We start from the raw sequence: 19,827 nt of genomic DNA, 5'->3' as shown, positions 1-19,827 counted from the left end.
ACCCGCCTCGGCGGCTCCCTGCCTCCGGGCGGGGCGCGGGGCCCGGCCCCCAGGCCGCAGCTCGCGGCGTGACCTTGGGTGAGTCCTCCTCCTGGCCGCTCGGCTCCCGGTTCGCAGGGCGAACGGGCCGGGGATGAGCGATGGTGGGGAGCCGGCTGCTCGTTCGCCCTGGGGCGGATCGCCCCGGGAAGCTGCGGGAGGCGGGCATCCCTGCCCTTCCCCGGAGACCTCGGCCCGCACTCCTGGCAGCGCCCTGTGCCCCCCCTCCCCGGCCCCGGAGGGGGCAGCCGAGGCTGCGAGCTGGGCCGCAGGCCCACCCGGACCCCGAGCCCGGCCGCCCCGGCGAGAAGGTGACGAGCCTCGAAGCTGGAGGGAGGGGCACCGGGGGGGGGGGATCCCTGTGCCAGGTCCGCACTGGCCTTGGGGCCCCAGCCCGCGGCGGTGGGGTGTACACACGGGCACTGGGGGCGGGGGCAGTGCACGGCTCTCCTAGCCTGTTGGGACCCGGGAGGGTCGGACTCCGGCTATAGAGCGAGGACTGCAGCCTGACAGGTGTGGCTCCCGAGCTCCCGCACCTGGTGAGTCAGCGGGCCGCGCCCCTCGCCGTTCCGCCTTTGTGTGTCCAGTGGTGACTCAGCCCTCTGGCAGGTCCCTGCACGGAGGCCCGTGACTAAGGCAGAGCAGCCCCAGCTGGGGGAGGGGCCCTGCTGGTCCCGTTTTGGGGATAAAGCCCGTGAGTCTCGGAGTTGGCGAGGTAGGGAGGTGCTGGAGACGGCGTTCCAGCCGGAAACAGCAGGTGCCAAGGTCCAGAGGCCAGGGAGCTCCGGCCAGTGAGGGAAAGAAACTTCCAGCGCCTTGTGGTCACGTCCCAGGGAGCAGGGACCTTGAAGAGGAAGGATGCTCTGGACAGGTACCAAAGGTCACCCCTCCCGCCAGAGCCCTCGGGCTCAACCTGTGTGTCCCACGGTCCCCAGAATCTCCCGTCACTCCTCCTATGACCCATTCTTCACCAGATGGGCACGGGCACCTCCCTTAGTGCCAGGCACTGTGTTGACCTGGGCACAAGAGGGTGAAGACCCATGGACTCAGGTATTACCCATAGTTAATGGGAAGGAGAATGGGTGCTGAGGCAGGCGTGGGGAGATGGCTCGGCACAGGGGAGGGATAGGGATGTGCTTAGTGTTGCTGGAGCAGAGAGAGAGAAAGGAAGAGAAAGGTTATGACAGGGCCGGGTAGGCTACGGGAGTTTAGATTTTATTCTACTGGAGCTCAGATTTGTACAAATGCAGGAGGAGGATGCATGGGAGTGGGCTGGGTGGGCGAGAGAGGTTTGAAACACCAGGGAAAGAGACATGTTTCAAACCAGGCAGGTGATGGACACAAGAGAGAAACAGATGAACTTGATGACTATTTAGGAGGCACCACATCAAACTTTAACTCACACTGGATTATACAACTACATGTAAACTCCGAAACTATGAAACTTCTAGAAGAAAGCTTAGGAAATACCTTAATGGTCTTGGGTTTGGCAAAGATTTCATAAATATGTACATAAAGCACAAACAATAAAAGAAAAAAGGTTTAATTCATCAAAAAACACTTGTTCTTTAGAAGGTACTATTATGAAAAAGCCACAAATGAAGAGGAAATAATTGTCAAAATTACTGAGGGGTTGTATTTAGAACATATAAATAACTTTTACCACTTAAAAATAACTCAATAACCTTAGCCAGTTTTTTTCAGTGGTTGGAGCATCATCCCGTGGACTGAAGGGTCCCGAGGTTGCAGGCTGGATCCCCAGCCCTGGTCAGGGCGCATGCAGGAGGCAACCAATTGATGTGTCTCTCTCATGTCGATGTTTCTCTTTCTCTGTCTCTCCCCCTCCCTTCCATTCTCTCTAAAAATCAATGCAACAATATCCTCAGGTGAGGATTAACAAAAAAATAATAATTCAATAAAAATTGCAAAAGATTTGAATAGACATCTCACTTAAGAAGATATATGAATGGCAAATAAGCCATGAAAAATTGCCCAACACTGGGGAAATGCAAGTTAATGGTAGAAGGATGCACTCTGGCCAGTGTGGCTCAGTTGGCTGAACATTGTTCCATGCACTGGTTCAACTTGCGGTCAGGGCACATGCCTGGGTTGCAGTTCAATCAGTGTCTCTCTCTCACATGGATGTTTCTCTCTCTCCCCCTCTCTCTAAAAATCATTAAATAGGTGTTCTCAGGTGAGGATTTAAAAAAAAAAAGAGTGGTTGCCAAGAGTTCAGGGGCGGAGGGAGGAATGAATAGGGGAGCACAGGGCATTTGTAGGGCAGTGAAACTATTCTTTATGATCCTGGGAAGGTGGATACATGACATTGTGCATTTGTCAAACCCCTATGATGTACAACACTGAGGAGTCCTAATGTAAACTGTGGGCTTTGGTTAATAATAATGTATCAATATTGGTTCATCAGTTGTAACAAATGCACCACAGTAATGCAAGATGTTAGTAATAGAAGAAACAGTGTCAGAGGGAGAGGGGATATATGGGAATTCTCTCTACTTGCTGAGCAGTTTTCCCCCCTAAAAGCAGATTGTTTAGGTTTATTTTAAAAACACACACCCAGGAACAATGGTTCATTTCTCCAGTGATGGACATCCATCCACATCATAATCCTCCTCGTTTGGCATCACCAATGGCTCCCCAAACATCAAAGAAAAATTCATCTGGGAACGCAAAGTCTCCAAGAGTTTTGTCAAGTGCCACAGCGAATTCATCTGGATTACCTTTGCCCTTTCCTGCTTCAAATATTGTGGCAGCTAATCCAATATCTCGAATTCCCATGCACAGCTCAAGATCATCAACCTTTTCAATTGCCTTGGCATTGGTTTCAGAGGGCACTTCTTCCACAGTGGCAGGATCTTTGGGTCTCAGGCGAAGTGTCTCCCTTCTGGTACCAATTTTTCCTGTGGAGGTATGTCCAGCTTTTGACCTGGGCTCTATTTCGCTCGATGTGAAGAGCGTAGACTTGCGAATTTCCTGGCCAATGCACCATTATGATATGGAAATTTTGGACTGGAAATGCACGGTGTTCCCCTGGGCAGGATGGTTTTTCCCTGGGCTCTTTGTCAGTCGGAGGCAAAGAATGAAATCACGAACAGAAGATAGTATAGTAAAGGTGGAAATTTATTGAAGAACAAGTACAGACTCCCACGTGGGGAGGGGAAAGAGTCCCCGCTGAGCAATTTTTCTGTAAACCTAAAACAGCTCTAAAACTAGTCTATCTTTAAAAAAGAAAAAAATGAACATACACTTACCTATGACCCAGCCATTCTACTCCTAGGCAATGTTACCCATAAAAGCATATGTCCGTATAATGACTTGTGCATGAATATTCATAGTTTTATGGCCCAAACTAGCAACAACCAAATGTTCATCAACAAATTGTGAGGATAGAATACTACTCAGCAGTAAAAAGGAACAATAATGGGTGAATCTCAGAATAATTTATACTGTGTATAAGAAGCCAGACAAGAGAATATCCTAAAAAAGGGGAGAGAGAGAGGGAGAGAGAACATACTATATAATCCCACTTACATGAAAATTCTAAAAAAGGGATGCCAATTTAGCGACAGAAAGAGGATCAGTAGTTGATGGAGGTGCTGGCAGATGGCAATGGGTGGGAGGGAGGGATTATCAAGGGCCTTGAGGAAACTTATTGGATGATGGATATGTTCATTATCTTGACCAGTAATGGTTTTAAGGGTATATACATGTCAAAACAAAAATGTACATTTTAAGTGTATGTGCTTTATTGGATGTCAACTATGCCTTAATAAAAGATGAGGTTTTCACCCTAGCTGGTTTGGCTCAGTGGATAGAGCATCAGCCTGCGGACTGGAGGGTCCCGGATTCGATTCCGGTCAAGGGCACATGCCTGGGTTGCAGGCTGGATCCCCAGTAGGAGGCATGCAGGGAGCAGTCAATCAATGATTCTCATCATTGATATTTTTTTTTAAAATATATATTTGTATTGACTTTTTACAGAGAGGGATAGAGAGTTAGAAACATCGATGAGAGAGAAACATCCATCAGCTGCCTCCTGCAACCAAGGTACATGCCCTGGACCGGAATCGAACCTGGGACCTTTCAGTCCATGGCCCAATGCTCTATCCACTGAGCCAAACTGGTCAGGGATCATCATTGATATTTCTATCTCTCTCCCTCTCCCTTCCTCTCTGAAATCAATAAAAATATATATTTTTTAAAAGATGAGGTTTTCAATAAAAAGCTATTAGGAAAACGGGAGGAAATTTTGTACATGATAAATTACAGATGAACTCAAGATTTATATATAAAAAATGAAAACATAAATATAGCCAGGAGCTAAGGAAAAGCTTTTTTAGTCACCTCAGTGTGGAAAAGGTCTTTTTAACTATGACACAAAACCCAGAAGCCACACAAAATTGATCTTACTAGATTTAAAAATCTGTCCAGCAAACCCAGGACAGTGTGACTCAGTTGGTTTTCGGTTTTTTAAAGGGGTGGGACATAAATGCATATTTGGTGTGGTGTCTTTTTTCTGACACCACTTCTCACACTAAATGTGTGTTTCTTCCCAGATACCAAATACATGTGGTTTTCCCACACCAATTCTCCAACACCAACTAGGTACCCACAATTCAATTCAGTCCTGACATTAACTGACCAGAGTCAACACAGACCTCGTAGGGTAAGGACTCAGTCCCACAGGATGCCAGCCACAAAAGGGATGCCCAGGTGACCCCGATTCTTGTCTAGCTAACTACAAATTTGAGGGTGCCATCACCCCCTCCTCAGGTTTGATAATTTAGTACTTAGGCTCACAAAATGCAGGAAAGTGTTTTACTTACTGTTACCAGTTTATTAAAAAGGATACAACTCAGCAACAGCCAAATAGGAGAGATGTGTGGGGCAAAGAATTGTTAGGGGCAGAAATAGAATATTGGGGACTATTGGTTATAAGAAATATTAATCAGAAAGAAAGAAAGAAAAGAAAGAAAGAAAGAAAGAAAGAAAGAAAGAAAGAAAGAAAGAAAGAAAGAAAGAAAGAATATTCTAACCTGGCTGGGTGTTGTATGCCCTGGGACTTGGGAGTCAACCTTGGAATGTGGTCCAAACTGCCTGTGATCATGGAAAGATTAACAACCTTGTTGCCCAAATAATGGAGTCCCACCTCAGCCCCCAATGCCTGTCATCTGTAACCATTATATCCATTAAAAAAAAATTATGACCTTTCTTCCTGTCATTTTTTATTTTTATATATTTTTCTGTCATTTAAAAAAAATAAAATATGTTGTTATTGACTTCAGAGGGGAAGGGAGAGGGAGAGGGAGAGGGATAGAAACTTCAATGAGAATCATCAATCGGCTGCCTCTGGCACGCCCCCTACTGGGGATCGAGCCTGCCATCCGGGCATCTGCCCTGACCATGATCTCCTGGTTGACAGGTTGATGCTCAACCACTGAGCCACACCAGCCGGGCTATACCCATTTTTTATCCCTTTTGCCTACCTCCCCATGTAATCTTTGTCCTACTCCATACAAGCAGCTGGCTTATGGGGGCTGCAGAGCAGATTTTTGTGGATGCCCTGCTGCTCTCCCGTGCTGCCGGCATTATTGGAATAAACGCTCATATATTGATTCAAACCTGTCTGCTTAAATGGCTCCAGTAGTTTCAGTATGGGGGGAGGGGTACAGAGCTTCCATGCCTCTCCAGGCGAGCCACCTCCCAGCACACCTGTGTTCAGCAACCCAGAAACTCTGCTCTCCAGTCCCCGGCCCCTGCTGGAGATGGGGGGGCGGTGTGGGGGGGGAATGTTTGAAAGTTCCCACACCCTCTAGATTGATCTAAGTCACTCATTAGCATAAACTAACTCAGGTGTGGTCCAAAGGGGACTGGCTCTACTCCTATGACTCAGGAAATTCTAAGGATTTCAGGAGCTCTGTGCCAGGAACCAGGGACAAAGACCAAATATATGTATTTTTATTATACTGCATTTGGTTATGTATGTCATTGCTCCCAGGGACAGGAACCAGATGGCTAGGAGTCAGGAATAGGAGGTGACTTTTGGTTCAAAATTCAAAATGTACAAAATTCAAATGACTATATCACCTGTTTGAAAAATAAAAAGACTCTGTCGTCCTTGTTTTGGCTTCTAATGTCTGCAGCCTCCAGGCTTGCTTTTCTTTTTCTTTTCTTTTTAAACAAACTGCAAGCCATAGTGTTTTTGTGGGTTTTTAAAATGTTTTTTATTGATTTCAGAGAGAGGAAGTGAGATAGAAACATTGATTGTCTGCCTCCTGCACACCCCCCACTGGGGATCGAGTCCACAACCCAGGCATGTGCCCTTGACTGGAATCAAACCCAGTCACAGGTTGACGCTCTACCCACTGAGCCAAACCGGCTAGGGCTGTAACACATATATGAGCTCCATCCTTTTTTTATTATTATTATTTTTTAGAAAGAGGGGGGGGGGGAGAGAGCAAGAAACATCAGTTTGTTGTTCCACTTATTTATGCATTCATTGGTTGCTTTTTATATGTGTCCTGACCAGGGATCGAATCCGAAACCTTGGCATACCGGACGATGCTCCAATCAATCCAGCTACCCGGCCAGGGCTGCGCTCTGCTCTTGAGGCAGTCCTAACCCCTTCTAGGCTTAGAGCATTCAAAACCCATTTTGGTACAATACCCGTTTTAAAAATGAGGCAATGGGGGAGATGAAGTAACATGCCAAGGTCACGCAGGAACTGGGATTTGAAGCTGCCTGGCTCAGAGACGGAGACTTAATCACTCCTCCAGGCTGTCGCTCTAAGAACCCCGTTCCTCAGAACCACCCCCCTCGCCACCCCCCATGTAAACCTGACATTGTCCAAGGCCAGTTCAAACCCCACCTCCTCTGGAAAGCCCCCCTGCCCTTCATTAACAAATACCCTTTTGGGAGGGGGTGTCCTATCATAATCATCACATTCTATTTGATGGCAGCCCAGGGCAAGGACTAGTCTTATTCCTCAACAGACCTCAGACCGCCCCGCGGGCATTTCAGACCGAGTGTAGAGCTGTGTTTCATTTGAGCTTCTGCCCAGGGCTGCGCACACCTCATCTCAACCAATGTCATCCACACGGCAGACCTCATCTCCCACAGGGGGGGCCAGAGAGGGGAAACTGAGGCTCAGGATGACCGCCACCAACGGGAAGGAGAAGAGCGAGGACCGAACTTGTGCTCATGGGTCTCAACCACAGATCTGAACCTGCCAGGCGCCTCTCTCCCCACTCCCTCCCTCCCTCCCCCACCCTGGGCCACGGAGCCAGGCCTAAGCACAGTGGACATGAGTTTATTAGAGGGGGGCAGAGTCAGAGTGGGTGCAAGTTGCAGGTTGGGAGGAGGGGCAGGGGGCTTGGGCAGCACTGCCAGCCTGCGGTCCACAAGACAGGAGGCCAGGGGGCCACAGGGCAGGCAGGCCAGCTGCTCTTCACCCTGCGAGCGGTGTCCGCCCGTCCATCTGTCCGTCTGCGCCTAGGGCACTGGCAGCGGCTCCAGGAGGACTGGGGGAAGGAGGGAGGGAGGCTCAGAGAGGAAACTTCCCAGCTCACACAGCTCGGAGCTGGCAGAGCGGGGGCCTGCACCCAGACCTGCCGGTCCCTGGACCTCCCTCTCATTCCGTCTCCCAGGCGCCCGCGCCCACCCCCAGCTCCTGCCCGCAACTCACTGTGAAGGGTGTAGGTGCCTGGCTCCAGAAGTAGCTGGGAGGGCAGGACCACGAGGAAGCCCCCGGCCCAGGGGTCTTCAGCCCCCGAGAGACAGGCCTGGGAGGGAGAGCCGTACCCCTCGGGGCTTGGGGAAGGACTCTTGGGTAAGACAGGCAAGGGGCAGGGTTGGCGGCAGTAGTGACTATGGAGAGGGGGCGAGCCACAGAGGGAGCAGCAGGGTGGTGAGAAGCCGGGGGCCCGGGGGAGGGTGATGCCGGCCTTTGAGTAGCTCCTGTGAGCCCCGCCGTGGTGGGGGCACCGCTCCCGAGTCCAGGCCCAGTGGGACGGCTCCGTGGCCATGACCTGGCCGGGGTGGAGTAAACGGTAAATGGGGGCTGGGGGGTCCCCGGCCTCTTTTTCTCACCCCAGGATGCCACCAGGCCTCACCTTCTCACAGTGCCGGCGGCTCACTAAAGCCCGGAAGCCCATCCTGGCCCACAGCTTGTCCCTCTGGCGCAGGAAGTCTGCCACCTGATTGTGCCAACCCTCGCCCAGGGCCCACGGGAAAATCATACACTTGGCTTCCTCCAGGTCCTCCTCCATATCGTTTGCAAGGTACCTGGCCACAGGGGTGGGGGTGGGCAGCGGTTATGAGCATCTGCCCTGCCCATCCTACAACAAGGAGGACGGGCAGAGTGCCCACCCCGCGGGCGCTCACAGTGCTAAGAACAGGTTGCTGCAGGTGTACTCGCTGAGTGTCAGGTTGGCGCGCCGGAAGTAGACCAGCACCATGGCCAGGAGATACTGCGGGCACAGCACGGGGGAGAGGTTAGAGTGGGCACGGGGGAGGGGAGCTGCGCCAGGCCTGTGTGCACCCAAGGAAGTTCTGTGGGGGTCAGAGAAACGGGGGTTCAATGGTGGGGAGGGGTCTGCAGAGACATGGGCTGAAAAAGCAGGCGGTCCCTCCAGACCAGGGGACCCGGTGAACCAGCAGCATGGGATCCCCCCTAAGTCAACCTTCCCCAAGTGGCCGCAACGTCGACCCGAAGTGCCGAGTCCCCGCACCTTATCTGAAATCTGGAAACAGGGATCTCTGGCGAGGAATTCCTGAAGGAAGCTGTGCTCTGCGGGTAGAGAGGAGAAACCGTCAAGTGGGGCTACCACCCACCTCCCACCAGACAAGCATGGCGTGAAGCTCCAAAGCCCCAGACTCCACGGAACCCACCTGCCAAACCAGGGCCACCTGGGGAGGGAAGGGGCGGTGAGAGCCCGCCTCTCCTGTCCGTTTCCAACTTGGACCCTCCCCTGCCAGCCCCGTCAACGCACCCAGAAGGCGGAGGAAGGCCCGCAGCTCCAGGTGCTGGCGGGCGGGGAGAGGCCCGCTGCCCCCATCTTGACAGCTCCAGCCCCACAGCTTCACCTGGATGGCAACCTCGTGGGCAGGGGCTCGGGCTTTGCTCATCTCATAGGGGGTGGGGCGGGTGGGGCGGGGCAGGGGTGGGTACCTGTAGAGAAAGGAGCCCCAGGACTTAGCAGCTTTCCCCTCGCCCCCAGCAAGTCAAGGGAGTGGTGAGGCTGGTCTGAGAGAGGCCTCCAGAAGGTGGAGGGATGAAGATGGAGACGGGGGATTGGAAGAGAAGGAAACTGGGGGGCCTGTAGGGCGGGGAGGCCAGAAAAGAGCAGAGATCCTAGAGGCTGCAGCTCCCCACCCCCCACCCGGCCCCTCCAGGCTGGGCCAGAGAAAAGAGCAGCAGCAGACAGCACTGAGGGACCCTAAGTGCCTGGAGCTGTGCTAAATGCGTTGAGGGCATCACCTTATTCCGCCCTGGAAGGCAGACAGAACCGGAGACCCATTTTGCAAACATGGAAACAAGTGTGAAGATTCATGGCCACCTAAAAGTGGAGCCAGTCTGACCCCCAAAACCAAAGAGTTTGATTTTCCCCATGCTCCCCCAACTCATTACCACCCTCTCACCATGCACCAAAGTGGCAAACCTTACGGAACCACTAACGCCTTATTTCACAGGGGGAACTGAGGCCCAGAAGGAGGGCTGTTATACAAATGCTTGGGTTTAAGCAAGTTGAGTTGGGACCACCTCAAACTTATCAAGTTCTGGAGAGAGACGCCACCTAAAGGACTCAGGAGAAGGTGCCGCCCACCGCCCCGAGGTCAACCTGGGAGCCTCCGTCTAGGACCCCACAAGCAGCCCAGCCTCCTCTGCTCTCCAGAAGCCTCACCTGAGCTCAGGGATGACCTACAGCGTAGCCAGCAGCCTCCAGTGACTGCATTTAAATAGCCTCAGAGCTGCCCGCCCACAGCTCGCTGCCAGCCCGCCCCTTCCTGGGAGTGGGGACTTGGGCCAGCCCCACCTACCTACCTCTCTCAGGAGTAAATCCGGCCTCCCCCGCTCGCCTCCCCAGCTGCCCAAGATACCAACTTCTCCAAAGCCTCATCACCTGCAGAGGTGACCCCTCCCCACCTCTTTACCAATGCAGAGCCAGGTGCAGGGGATGAGGCCATGACTGACGTGTGAGTTAAAGTTCACCGATTGTGCCTCGCCGGGGCAGGGTCGCCGGGGCAGGGTCGCGGAGTGTGTGTCTGTGTTTTCTTCAGATCCAGGAATCCCAAAACCTGGGAGCCAGAAAGATGATCCTGGCGTGAGACTCCCCAAGAGGCTACATTCCCTTCCCAAGGTCCTTTGAGGGAGGGCGGGAGAGCCTGACCGATGGCTCAGAGTTGGTAAAGGAAGGCTTTACCCCAAACCACTAAGCCACCCTGACCCGTCGCGCAGTGGTTAGAGCTTCTGCCCCCGGATTGAAGGGTCACGGGTTCGGTTTCCAGCCCTGATAGGGCCGAGTGTGGGAGGCAACCAATCGATGTCTCTCTCTCTCTCTCTCTCTCTCTCTCTCTCTCTCTCTCTCCCCTCTTCCCCTCCCATTTTCTCTGGAAATCAACTGAAAAAATATCCTCAGTGAGGATTAAAAAACAAAAACCAAAATCACTAAGCTACCGCTGCCCTGCTGACCCCACCCCACCCCACCCCACCCCCTGGGGCCAGCAGCATTAGGCCCTTGGGCTTCAGGTCTTCACCGGCTCCTTTACCTTCGACAATCCCACCTACAATCAGCTCCTACATCACTTTCCACATTTGACAGGTGATTTTTTTTCCTTTTTGTGTGTGTGGTAGAATATACATTACAAAATTGACTACCTTAATGGTTTTTAAGTTTATTGGTTTTAAGTACATTCCTCTTGGTGTGAAATCAACACGCACTATTCATCTCCAGAACTCCTCACCTTGCAAACTGGATTTCCCTGCCCAGGAAACATTAACCCCCCAGCCCCTGGTGCCACCTTTCTATTTTCTCTTCTTGTCTTTTTAAAAGAATTTCTTAAAAAAAAAATAAAAAATAAAAAAAATAAAAGAATTTCTTTCTTTTTAATTTTAATTTATTTATTTTGGAGAAAGAGAGGAAGGAAAGGAAGAGAGGGAACGAGAGAGACATCGATTTGTTGTTCCACTCATTTATGCATTCATTGGTTCATTCTCGTATGTGCCCTGACCAGGGATTGAACCTGAAACCTTGATATTTGGATGACATTCTAACCAACTGAGCTACCGGCCAGGGCCCCCGTTTCATTTTCTGTCCCTATGGATTCAACTACTCTAGATACCGCATGTAAGTGGAGTCATACGACATCTGTCTTTTCGTGACTGGCTTATTTCACTTAGCATACTGTCTGTTGGTTCATCCATGCTGTAGCCTTTGTCAGAATTGTCTTCCTTTTTTAAGACTAAATAATATTGATTCTATGTTTATGCCACATTTTGTTTGAGACTCTGCTTTCAATACTGTGGGTTATATACCCAGATGTGGAATTGCTGCATCGTTTGGTAATTCTATTTTTGATTTTTGAGGAAACATCAAATTGTTTTCCATAGTGTTTGAACCATTTTACGTTCCACAAACAATGCACAGGGTTCTTATTTCTCCACATTCTTGCCAACAGTTGTTATTTCCTGTTTTGTTGATAGTAGCTATCCTAACAAGTATGAGGTAGTGAGAGGTGACTTAAAATATGTATTTATTCCTGGCCAGGTGGCTCAGTTGGTTGGAGCATCGTCTCATACACCAAAAAGTTGTGGATTTGATTCATTCACTAGTTGATTCTTGTATGGACCCTAACCAGGGATTAAACTCCCAATCTTACGTATCTGGTGGATGCTCTAACCAACTGAGCTACTCAGTCAGGGAAAATAGCAAGGATTTAAAAGGCATGAAGAATATGGTTAACAAATATGACCTAGTGGACAAATCAGAAGCAGTGTATCCAACATGCAGAAAAGCATACATGCAAAACATTTTCCAATAAAGTCTCAAATTCTAAACCATAAAGTCTCTTAACTAATTTCAAAAAATTAAAATCATTCAGTCTGTGTGGTGTTTGTTTGTTTTTTACCACAAGACAATTAAGTCAAACATTGACAACCAACAGGTAAGTTAGGGGTTAGGGTGGGGAAGGGGGAATCCTGCATCAAGGTAAAAAAACACACAACATAAGGTAGAAAGTAGACGCCCGGCCGGCATGGCTCAGTGGTTGAGCATCGACCTATGAACCAGGAGATCACAGTGCAATTCCTGGTCAGGGCACATGCCCAGGATGTGGGCTCCATCCCCAGTGTGGGGTGTGCAAGAGGCTGCCCATCCATAATTCTCTCTCATCATTGATGTTTCTATCTTTTTCTCCCTCTCCTTTCCTCTCTGAAATCAATTAAAAATATATTTTTTAAAAAGAAAGTAGATAATAGATTTGTGGTGTTTTAGCTTGCAATCATAATGAAAATATTGAATGTCAAAGTTGGGAGACACAGCTAACAGTTCTTAGAGAGGAATTTGTTACCTCAAATGCATACAATATTGGATAATAAAAAAGATAATTCAAGCTAATGAGCTAAGCTCTGTCTTAAAAAGTCACAAAATAGGAGCTGAGGGCCTCAAGTAGCTGAGGGCCATAGCGGCTGCCTAAGTCTCCATCTCCGTGTTTCCTTCCAAAACAAATCAGGACAAGAATGGGAAAGAAAGTCTGCCGAAAACACAGCCTCGGCACCTTGAAAGCAGAGACCGTGCAAAGCGCAGAATAACAAGTGTAAATAAAAAGAAACGCCGGCCGGGCGCCTGTAGTCCCAGCTACTCGGGAGGCTGAGGCTGGAGGATCGCTGGAGCCCAGGAGTTCTGGGCTGTAGTGCGCTATGCCCATCGGGTGTCCGCACCAAGTTGGGCATCAATAAGGTGACCTCCCGGGAGCAGGGCCGGGGGCACCAGGTTGCCTAAGGAGGGGTGAACCGGCCCAGGTCGGAAACGGAGCAGGTCAAAGCCCCCGTGCTGATCAGTAGTGGGATCGCACCTGGGAACAGCCACTGCCCTCCAGCCTGGGCAACAGCGAGGCCCTGTCCGCACCTCCACCTGCCACAGGCTTTGTGCCAGGAAAACCGGAAGAGGAAACAGGAAAGGCGGCAGCTCGGCCCAAGGTTGATCTGATCTAGAACCTGCATCCCTCCGCAGTCTTAGAATACCAGGAAAAGCTTAGACTAAGAGAAGGCATGTGGGATTTGAAGGGTTAGTCTTTAAAATGCATAGGTTCTGGGATAGGGGATAAAGGCCAGAAGAGAGAGAGAGAGACGGAGAGAGAGAGTTGCACTTAGGCAATTGAGTGATGAAGGGAGGGAAAAAAAAAGAGAGAAATGTAGGGTCTTGCCAGACAAAAGAGAAACAAAAAGAGTAGAAGACACAAATCCCTCCTCCCACCAAATAAACAAAAATCCACTAAAATACCTGGACTTTGCTATATTGACATGAGTGTGCTATTGAAAAAAAAAAAAAAAAGAGTGTGCTATTGAACTAGGAATATTGTAAAATGCCCCAATATCACACAAATGAACAAGAAGAAAATTAACAGAAGCTATGATTAAAAACAAAACAAAACAAAAAAGCCCAGCCTGGGTAGCTCAGTTGGTTAGAGCAGTGGTCGGCAAACTGCGGCTTGCGAGCCACATGAGGCTCTTTGGCCCCTTGAGTGTGGCTCTTCCACAAAATACCACGGCCTGGGCGAGTCTATTTTAAAGAAGTGGCATTAGAAGAAGTTTAAGTTTAAAAAATTTGGCTCTCAAAAGAAATTTCAATCGTTGTACTGTTGATATTTGGCTCTGTTGACTAATGCCTTTGCCAACCACTGGGTTAGAGCATCATCCTGGTACACCAAGGTTGCGGGTTTGATCCCCGTCAGGACACATACAACAATCAACCAAGCCCACCTGGCACAACTCAGTGGTTGAGCATTGACCTATGAACCAGGGGTCAGGGCACATGCCCAGGTTGTGGGCTCGATCCCCAGTGTGGGGTGTGCGGGAGCCAGCCAATCAATGGTTCTTTCTCATCATCGATATTTCTATCTCTCCCTCTCCCTTCTGTATGTATACACACATACACACACACACACACACACACACACACACACACACACATATACTAGAGGCCCGATGCATGAAGATTCGTGCAAGAATGGGCCTTTCTCTCCCTGGCTGCCAGCACCACCTTCACTCTGGCCTGGAGCCGCCTTTCCGCCTTCCCAGGCTTCCCAGAGGCACCCAGATGCTTGGCACCTGAGTATGCAAATTAACCTGCAATCTTTGTTGGGTTAATTTGCATACTCACTCCTGATTAGCTGGTGGGCATCATGAAGGTACAGTCAATTTGCATCTTACTCTTTCATTAGTGTAGATATTAAAAAGGATAAATCTTCATGTTAAAAAAAGTGCCAATATTGAACAAAATTAGTTTAAAAAATAATAGAAGAAACTGTAATCAGAGGTGGAGATGTGGGGGAAGGGATATAGAACTCTGTAGTATCTACTCAATTATTCTATAAATCTAAACTGTACCTCAAAATCTATTACTTGTTTATTTGCATAAACTCAATGTATCTCCCCACAAGATGTTTACTAGTCACAAAAAAAGAGAGTAATTTTATAGTAGAGAAACCCGGCATATACCATCTTATCCAGGTGATCAAAGTTCATATGACCAGATGAAGACATACCAACATCATGTACCATGTAATATGCTCTGAGAACACATCACTTCCTTACTATCCTTGCCCCAAATGAGTAAGTGCAAAATAATCATTATAAAACATCAAATAAATCCATATCGGCAGAGATAGTCTACAAAATAATTGGACAGTACTCTTCATAAATGTCAAGTTCATGGAAAAAAAATCTGAGAAACTATCCCCCTTGGAGGAGACCAAGGAGATATGACAACTGAAGAGCCAGCCTCCATGATGGTCTCCCAGGGACCCTGCATTCCTGGAATAGGGCCGACCTGAGTACCAACAGGATGTTGTGGAAATGACACTGATTTCGGAAGCGAGTCCTAAAAGACTTTGCAACTTCAACCTTGCTATCTCTGGGAGAAGCCAGCTGCCATGTCATGAAGCCATTCAAGCAGCAGTCTGGGGAGACCCATGTGGGGAGGAACTGAGGCCCCCTGCCGTTATGTCTCCTTGAAAGCAGATTCCCCAGTCTTAAGAGGTCAGATGACCACAGGCCTAGCTGATGTCATGAATGCAACCTCACCAGAGACCCTGAGCAAGATCTACTCAGCGAAGCAGCTCCCAAATTCCTGACCCACAGAAACTATGAGATAATAAATGTTTGTTGTGTTAAGCTTCTAAGTTTTAGGGTATTTGTGACACAACAGTGAATGAATAATATAGCAGTTACGTGCAATTTGGAATTCTACATTGGATCCTGGACCAGGAAATAAATGTTAGTGGGACCATTGGCACAGTCAAAATAAGGTCTGTAGGTTAGCTAACAGTATTATAGCAATGTTAATTTCCTGGTTTTAAAACTGTCTTGTGGTTGTGTAAGATGTTAGCATTGAGAAATGTTTGGTGAAGGGAGTACAGGGACTCTGCAAAGTTTTTGCAATTTTTTGTAAATCTAAATTATTTCTAAATAAATAAATAAATAAATAAATAAATAAATATTTTACAAAGAACAGAAAAATATACCTAATGAAAGTAGAAGGAATAAAAGAATAAAGAGCAGAAATTAACAAATTAGAAAACATATAATGGAAAGAATTTTTAAAAATATATATATATTATTGATTTTTTTACAGAGAGGAAGGGAGAGGGATAGAGAGTTAGAAACATTGAGATTCAGCTGCCTTCTGAACACTCCCCACTCGGGATGTGCCCGCAACCAAGGTACATGCTCTTGACAGGAATCGAACCTGGGACCCTTGAGTCCGCAGGCCGATCGATGCTCTATCCACTGAGCCAAACCGGTTAGGGCTAATGGAAAGAATTTAAAAAGTAAAAATGTTTCTTCGATAATACCAATAAAATTGACAAATCTCTAGCAACATGGATTCAGATATAATTTTTTAAAAAGAAGGCACAAATTAACAATAACAGGAATGAAAGCCCTAGCTGGTTTGGCTTGGTGGATAGAGCATCAGCCTTCGACTGAAGGGTCCCAGGTTCGACTCCAATCAGGGGCACAGGCCAGGGTTGTGGGCCCGATCCCCAATGTGGGACCAATCCCCAGTGAGGGGCATGTGGGAGGCGGCCAATCAATAATTCTCTCTCATCATTGATGTTTCTCTCTCTCTCTCTCTCTCTCTCCTTCCTCTCTGAAATCAATAAAAATATATTTTTAAAAAAAGAATGAAAGGGAAGATAAAACTATACCTGTTAGACAATAAAATATATGAAGATATTATGAAAAACCTCTGCCAACTTTATATTTATACTAGAGGCCCAGCGCGCGATATCAGGTGACCCTGCCCACCTACCCACCCACCGCCCCGCCGAGCTCCCAGGCCTGCCTACCTGCCCATTGCTGCGCTTGCAGCCCCATCCGCCCACCTTGCTGCGCCTACCTGCCCACCCGCCAGCTGCCAGCCTTGCTGCGATCAGAGCCTGTGGGCCATGGGGGAGGGCCCGAGAGGTGCTCCATGCACCTCATGGTGACCCGTCGTTTGATCGTTTTGGTCATGACACCTCTTGGCCTTTTATTATTATGATTTTACTAGAGGCCCGGTGCACGAAATCGTGCACAGGTGGGGTCTGGCCGGCCCACCCCAATTGGGGTTAATCAGACCAGGCTGGTGTGGGGGAGGGGCTGTGGGGCAGTTGGCCAGCTGGCCCCACCCCCTGGTCAAACTCCAAATCGAACTCCCAGTTGAGGGGACAATTTGCATATCAGCCTTTTATTATATAGGATATGTAAAATATTCATTAATTTTATATGTTTATATTTAAGGTTATATGAAAATAGACAAGTCTCTATAGAAAAATGTAATTCAGCAAAACTAAAACAAGTAGAAATAGAAACCCTGGTTAGTCCTATAATATTAAACAAACTGAATCAGTAGACAAAAAACTTACCACAAAAAAAACTCCAGGCCCATATGGCTCCACCAGTGAGATTACCCAAACATTCAAAGAACAAATACTGCTATCTTATACAGATCCTTCCAACTTCCCCTACACGTCATAAAGGTAGCATGCTTGACACCAAAAGCTAACAAGGACTGCCTCTGAACAAGGAGGTCACGGTTGGATTCCCAGTCAGGGCACAGGTCCAGGTTGCAGGCGTGCAGGAGGCAACCGATCAATGATTCTCTCTCATCACTGTTTCTATCTCTCTCCCTCTCCCTTCCTCTCTGAAATCAATAAAAATATGTATATTTTTAAAAATAAGGACTGCGTGAGAAAGAAATACTGCAGGCTCATAAACGTAGTTATAAATATCCTAAACAGATGATCGCTAAACTGAATCTAGTAATGTATAAAATAAATAACACACTGTGCCCAAGTGGGATTTATTCTAAAAATGCGAGGTTAGAGATGAGAAATGTAATGAATGCAATTTACCCCTTTAACAGGTCAGAGGAGAAAAGGTGTACCACCTCACTGAATCCAGGGTGCATGTTGCCATGCCCAGTGAGACAGACAGACCCAAAGGGCACATCACACCGGTAGGGGACAGGTGGCTAAGAGCAAGAGGAGAGGCCGTGGCTGGGCAGAAAGTTTGAGCCAGTTGTTGAAATGGGGTCTAGATACTGGCAGCTTTCCCTGCAGTGCCATTTGGCGCTGAAATATCAAATCCTTTCCATTCTGAACTGGAACATTTTTATAAGCATAGTTATAATGAAATAACCACTGAGTTTATGAGAAAAAGGAAAGTAAGGTAATGAATTGAGAAATATAAAATTGGGGGTGTGGTATCTTGGGGTGGGAGACAGAGAGATGTGATGGGGAGGAGGAAATAGGGAAACTTTGTGATACTGTTAATGTTCTGTTTGTCAAATTGGGGGCTTATTTAATTATTCATTCCACTATCTATAATAATAAAAAGGTAATATGCTAATTAGACAGGACATCCTTCCAGATGTTCTTCCAGTGAAGCCTGGGCTGGAGGGAAGCCCTGGTCTCAGGTTCCTGCGGCCATCTGGAGGGAAGCCAGCCCAGGTCCCAGGTGCCTGCCAGTGGCTCGAGGGAAGCAAGCCTGGGTCCTAGGTGCCTGCTGGCAGCTGGAGGGAAGCAAGCCTGGGTCCGGGGTGCTGGAGGGAAGCCAGTGCCAGCAGCTGGGGAAAGGATGGCTTACTCTTGCATGAATTTCATGCATTGGGACTCTAGTTTATGTATAATTGACATCAATTACTTTGTACATATCACATGGGTCATAATTTTTTTTAAATATATTTTATTGATTTCTTACAGAGAGGAAGGGAGAGGGATAGAGAGTTAGAAACATCGATGAGAGAGAGACATCGATCAGCTGCCTCCTGCACACCCCTTACTGGGGATGTGCCTGCAACCAAGGTACATGCCCTTGACCGGAATCGAACCTGGGACCTTTCAGTCCGCAGGCCGACGCTCTATCCACTGAGCCAAACCGGTTTCGGCACATGGGTCATAATTTTAAAAAGTTAACTCAACATGCTGCCTCCATCCCTGCTATCTCTGGGATTCTCCATCTTACAGAATAATTTCTTTTTCAAATATATATATATTTTAAAATATATTTTATTTATTTTTTTACAGAGAGGAAGGGAGAGGGATAGAGAGTGAGAAACATCGATCAACTGCCTCCTGCACACCTCCCACTGGGGATGTGCCTGCAACCAAGGTACATGCCCTTGACCAGAATTGAACCTGGGACCCTTCAGTCCACAGGTTAACACTCTATCCACTGAGCCAAATCAACCAGGGTCAAATATATTTTATTGATTTTTTACAGAGAGGAAGGGAGAGGGAGAGAGAGTTAGAAACATCGATGAGAGAGAAACATTGATCAGCTGCCTCCTGCACACTCCCTACTGGGGATGTGCCCGCAACCAAGGTACATGCCCTTGTCCGGAATCGAACCTGGGATCCTTGAGTCCACAGGCTGACGCTCTATCCACTGAGCCAAACCGGTTAGGGCTCTTATAGAATAACTAGAGGTCCAGTGCACGGATTCGTGCACATTCAAAGGAAATTAATTAGAAGGTGGCTGGTGGGGCAGGACTGGGTGAGATGTGCTGGACATGCCCTGGAGCCAACCTCCCGCAGTCTCTCCCAGGCCAGCCGCACCTGGGGCAGCGCCAGGGCTCGAAAGCCATCTGCAGAGTGAGCCCGGTCCCTCCAGTAGGTGGGGTCCCTCAGCCTGGCCTGCAGTCCAACATCCCTGAGGGGTCCGTCTGGGAATGGGAGAGGGCACTCTGCAAAGTTGCTGTCACTCGGCAGCTCCTACGTTGAATGTCTGCCCCCTGGTGGTCAGTGCGTGTCATACCTACTGGCTGGTCAGCCAGTCAGCCAGTCAGCCAGTGGGCCAGTCGGCCAGTTGGCAGGTCACTTAACCTTTTATAGATATAGACTTCATCTTCCACACAGGGCCACTCTGCTTCTCCCTTTCCCTCTCCCCTACGCTTAACCGGATACTGAATTCTGGCCCTGCACACCTTCGGCACCTCTGTCGTCCACCCTGTCCAGCCCAGCGCAGGCTGTCTTTATCCCTACATGAGCCGCTGCATCAGCTTCCTGACC

General features: G+C 48.6%; 1 protein-coding gene across 1 annotated transcript; it reads right to left on the bottom strand.

The window, feature by feature from the left end:
* Window positions 1-7,505: 7,505 nt before the first annotated feature.
* SPDYC (speedy/RINGO cell cycle regulator family member C) lies at window positions 7,506-9,183 on the bottom strand (the record flags this gene model as incomplete). The annotated part of the gene is made up of 6 exons (XM_079786854.1): window positions 7,506-7,577; window positions 7,742-8,084; window positions 8,169-8,340; window positions 8,440-8,525; window positions 8,787-8,845; window positions 9,048-9,183. The coding sequence occupies 6 exons, from the start codon at window positions 9,181-9,183 to the stop codon at window positions 7,549-7,551; spliced, it is 825 nt and encodes a 274-aa protein (XP_079642980.1). The 3' UTR covers window positions 7,506-7,548.
* Between the last annotated feature and the right edge of the window lie 10,644 nt (window positions 9,184-19,827).

Source organism: Cnephaeus nilssonii (genome assembly GCF_951640355.1).
Source record: "Cnephaeus nilssonii genome assembly, chromosome: 13".
In the NCBI taxonomy this organism is placed as follows: Eukaryota; Metazoa; Chordata; class Mammalia; order Chiroptera; family Vespertilionidae; genus Cnephaeus; species Cnephaeus nilssonii.
This window is presented reverse-complemented; position numbering and strand designations above follow the sequence as displayed.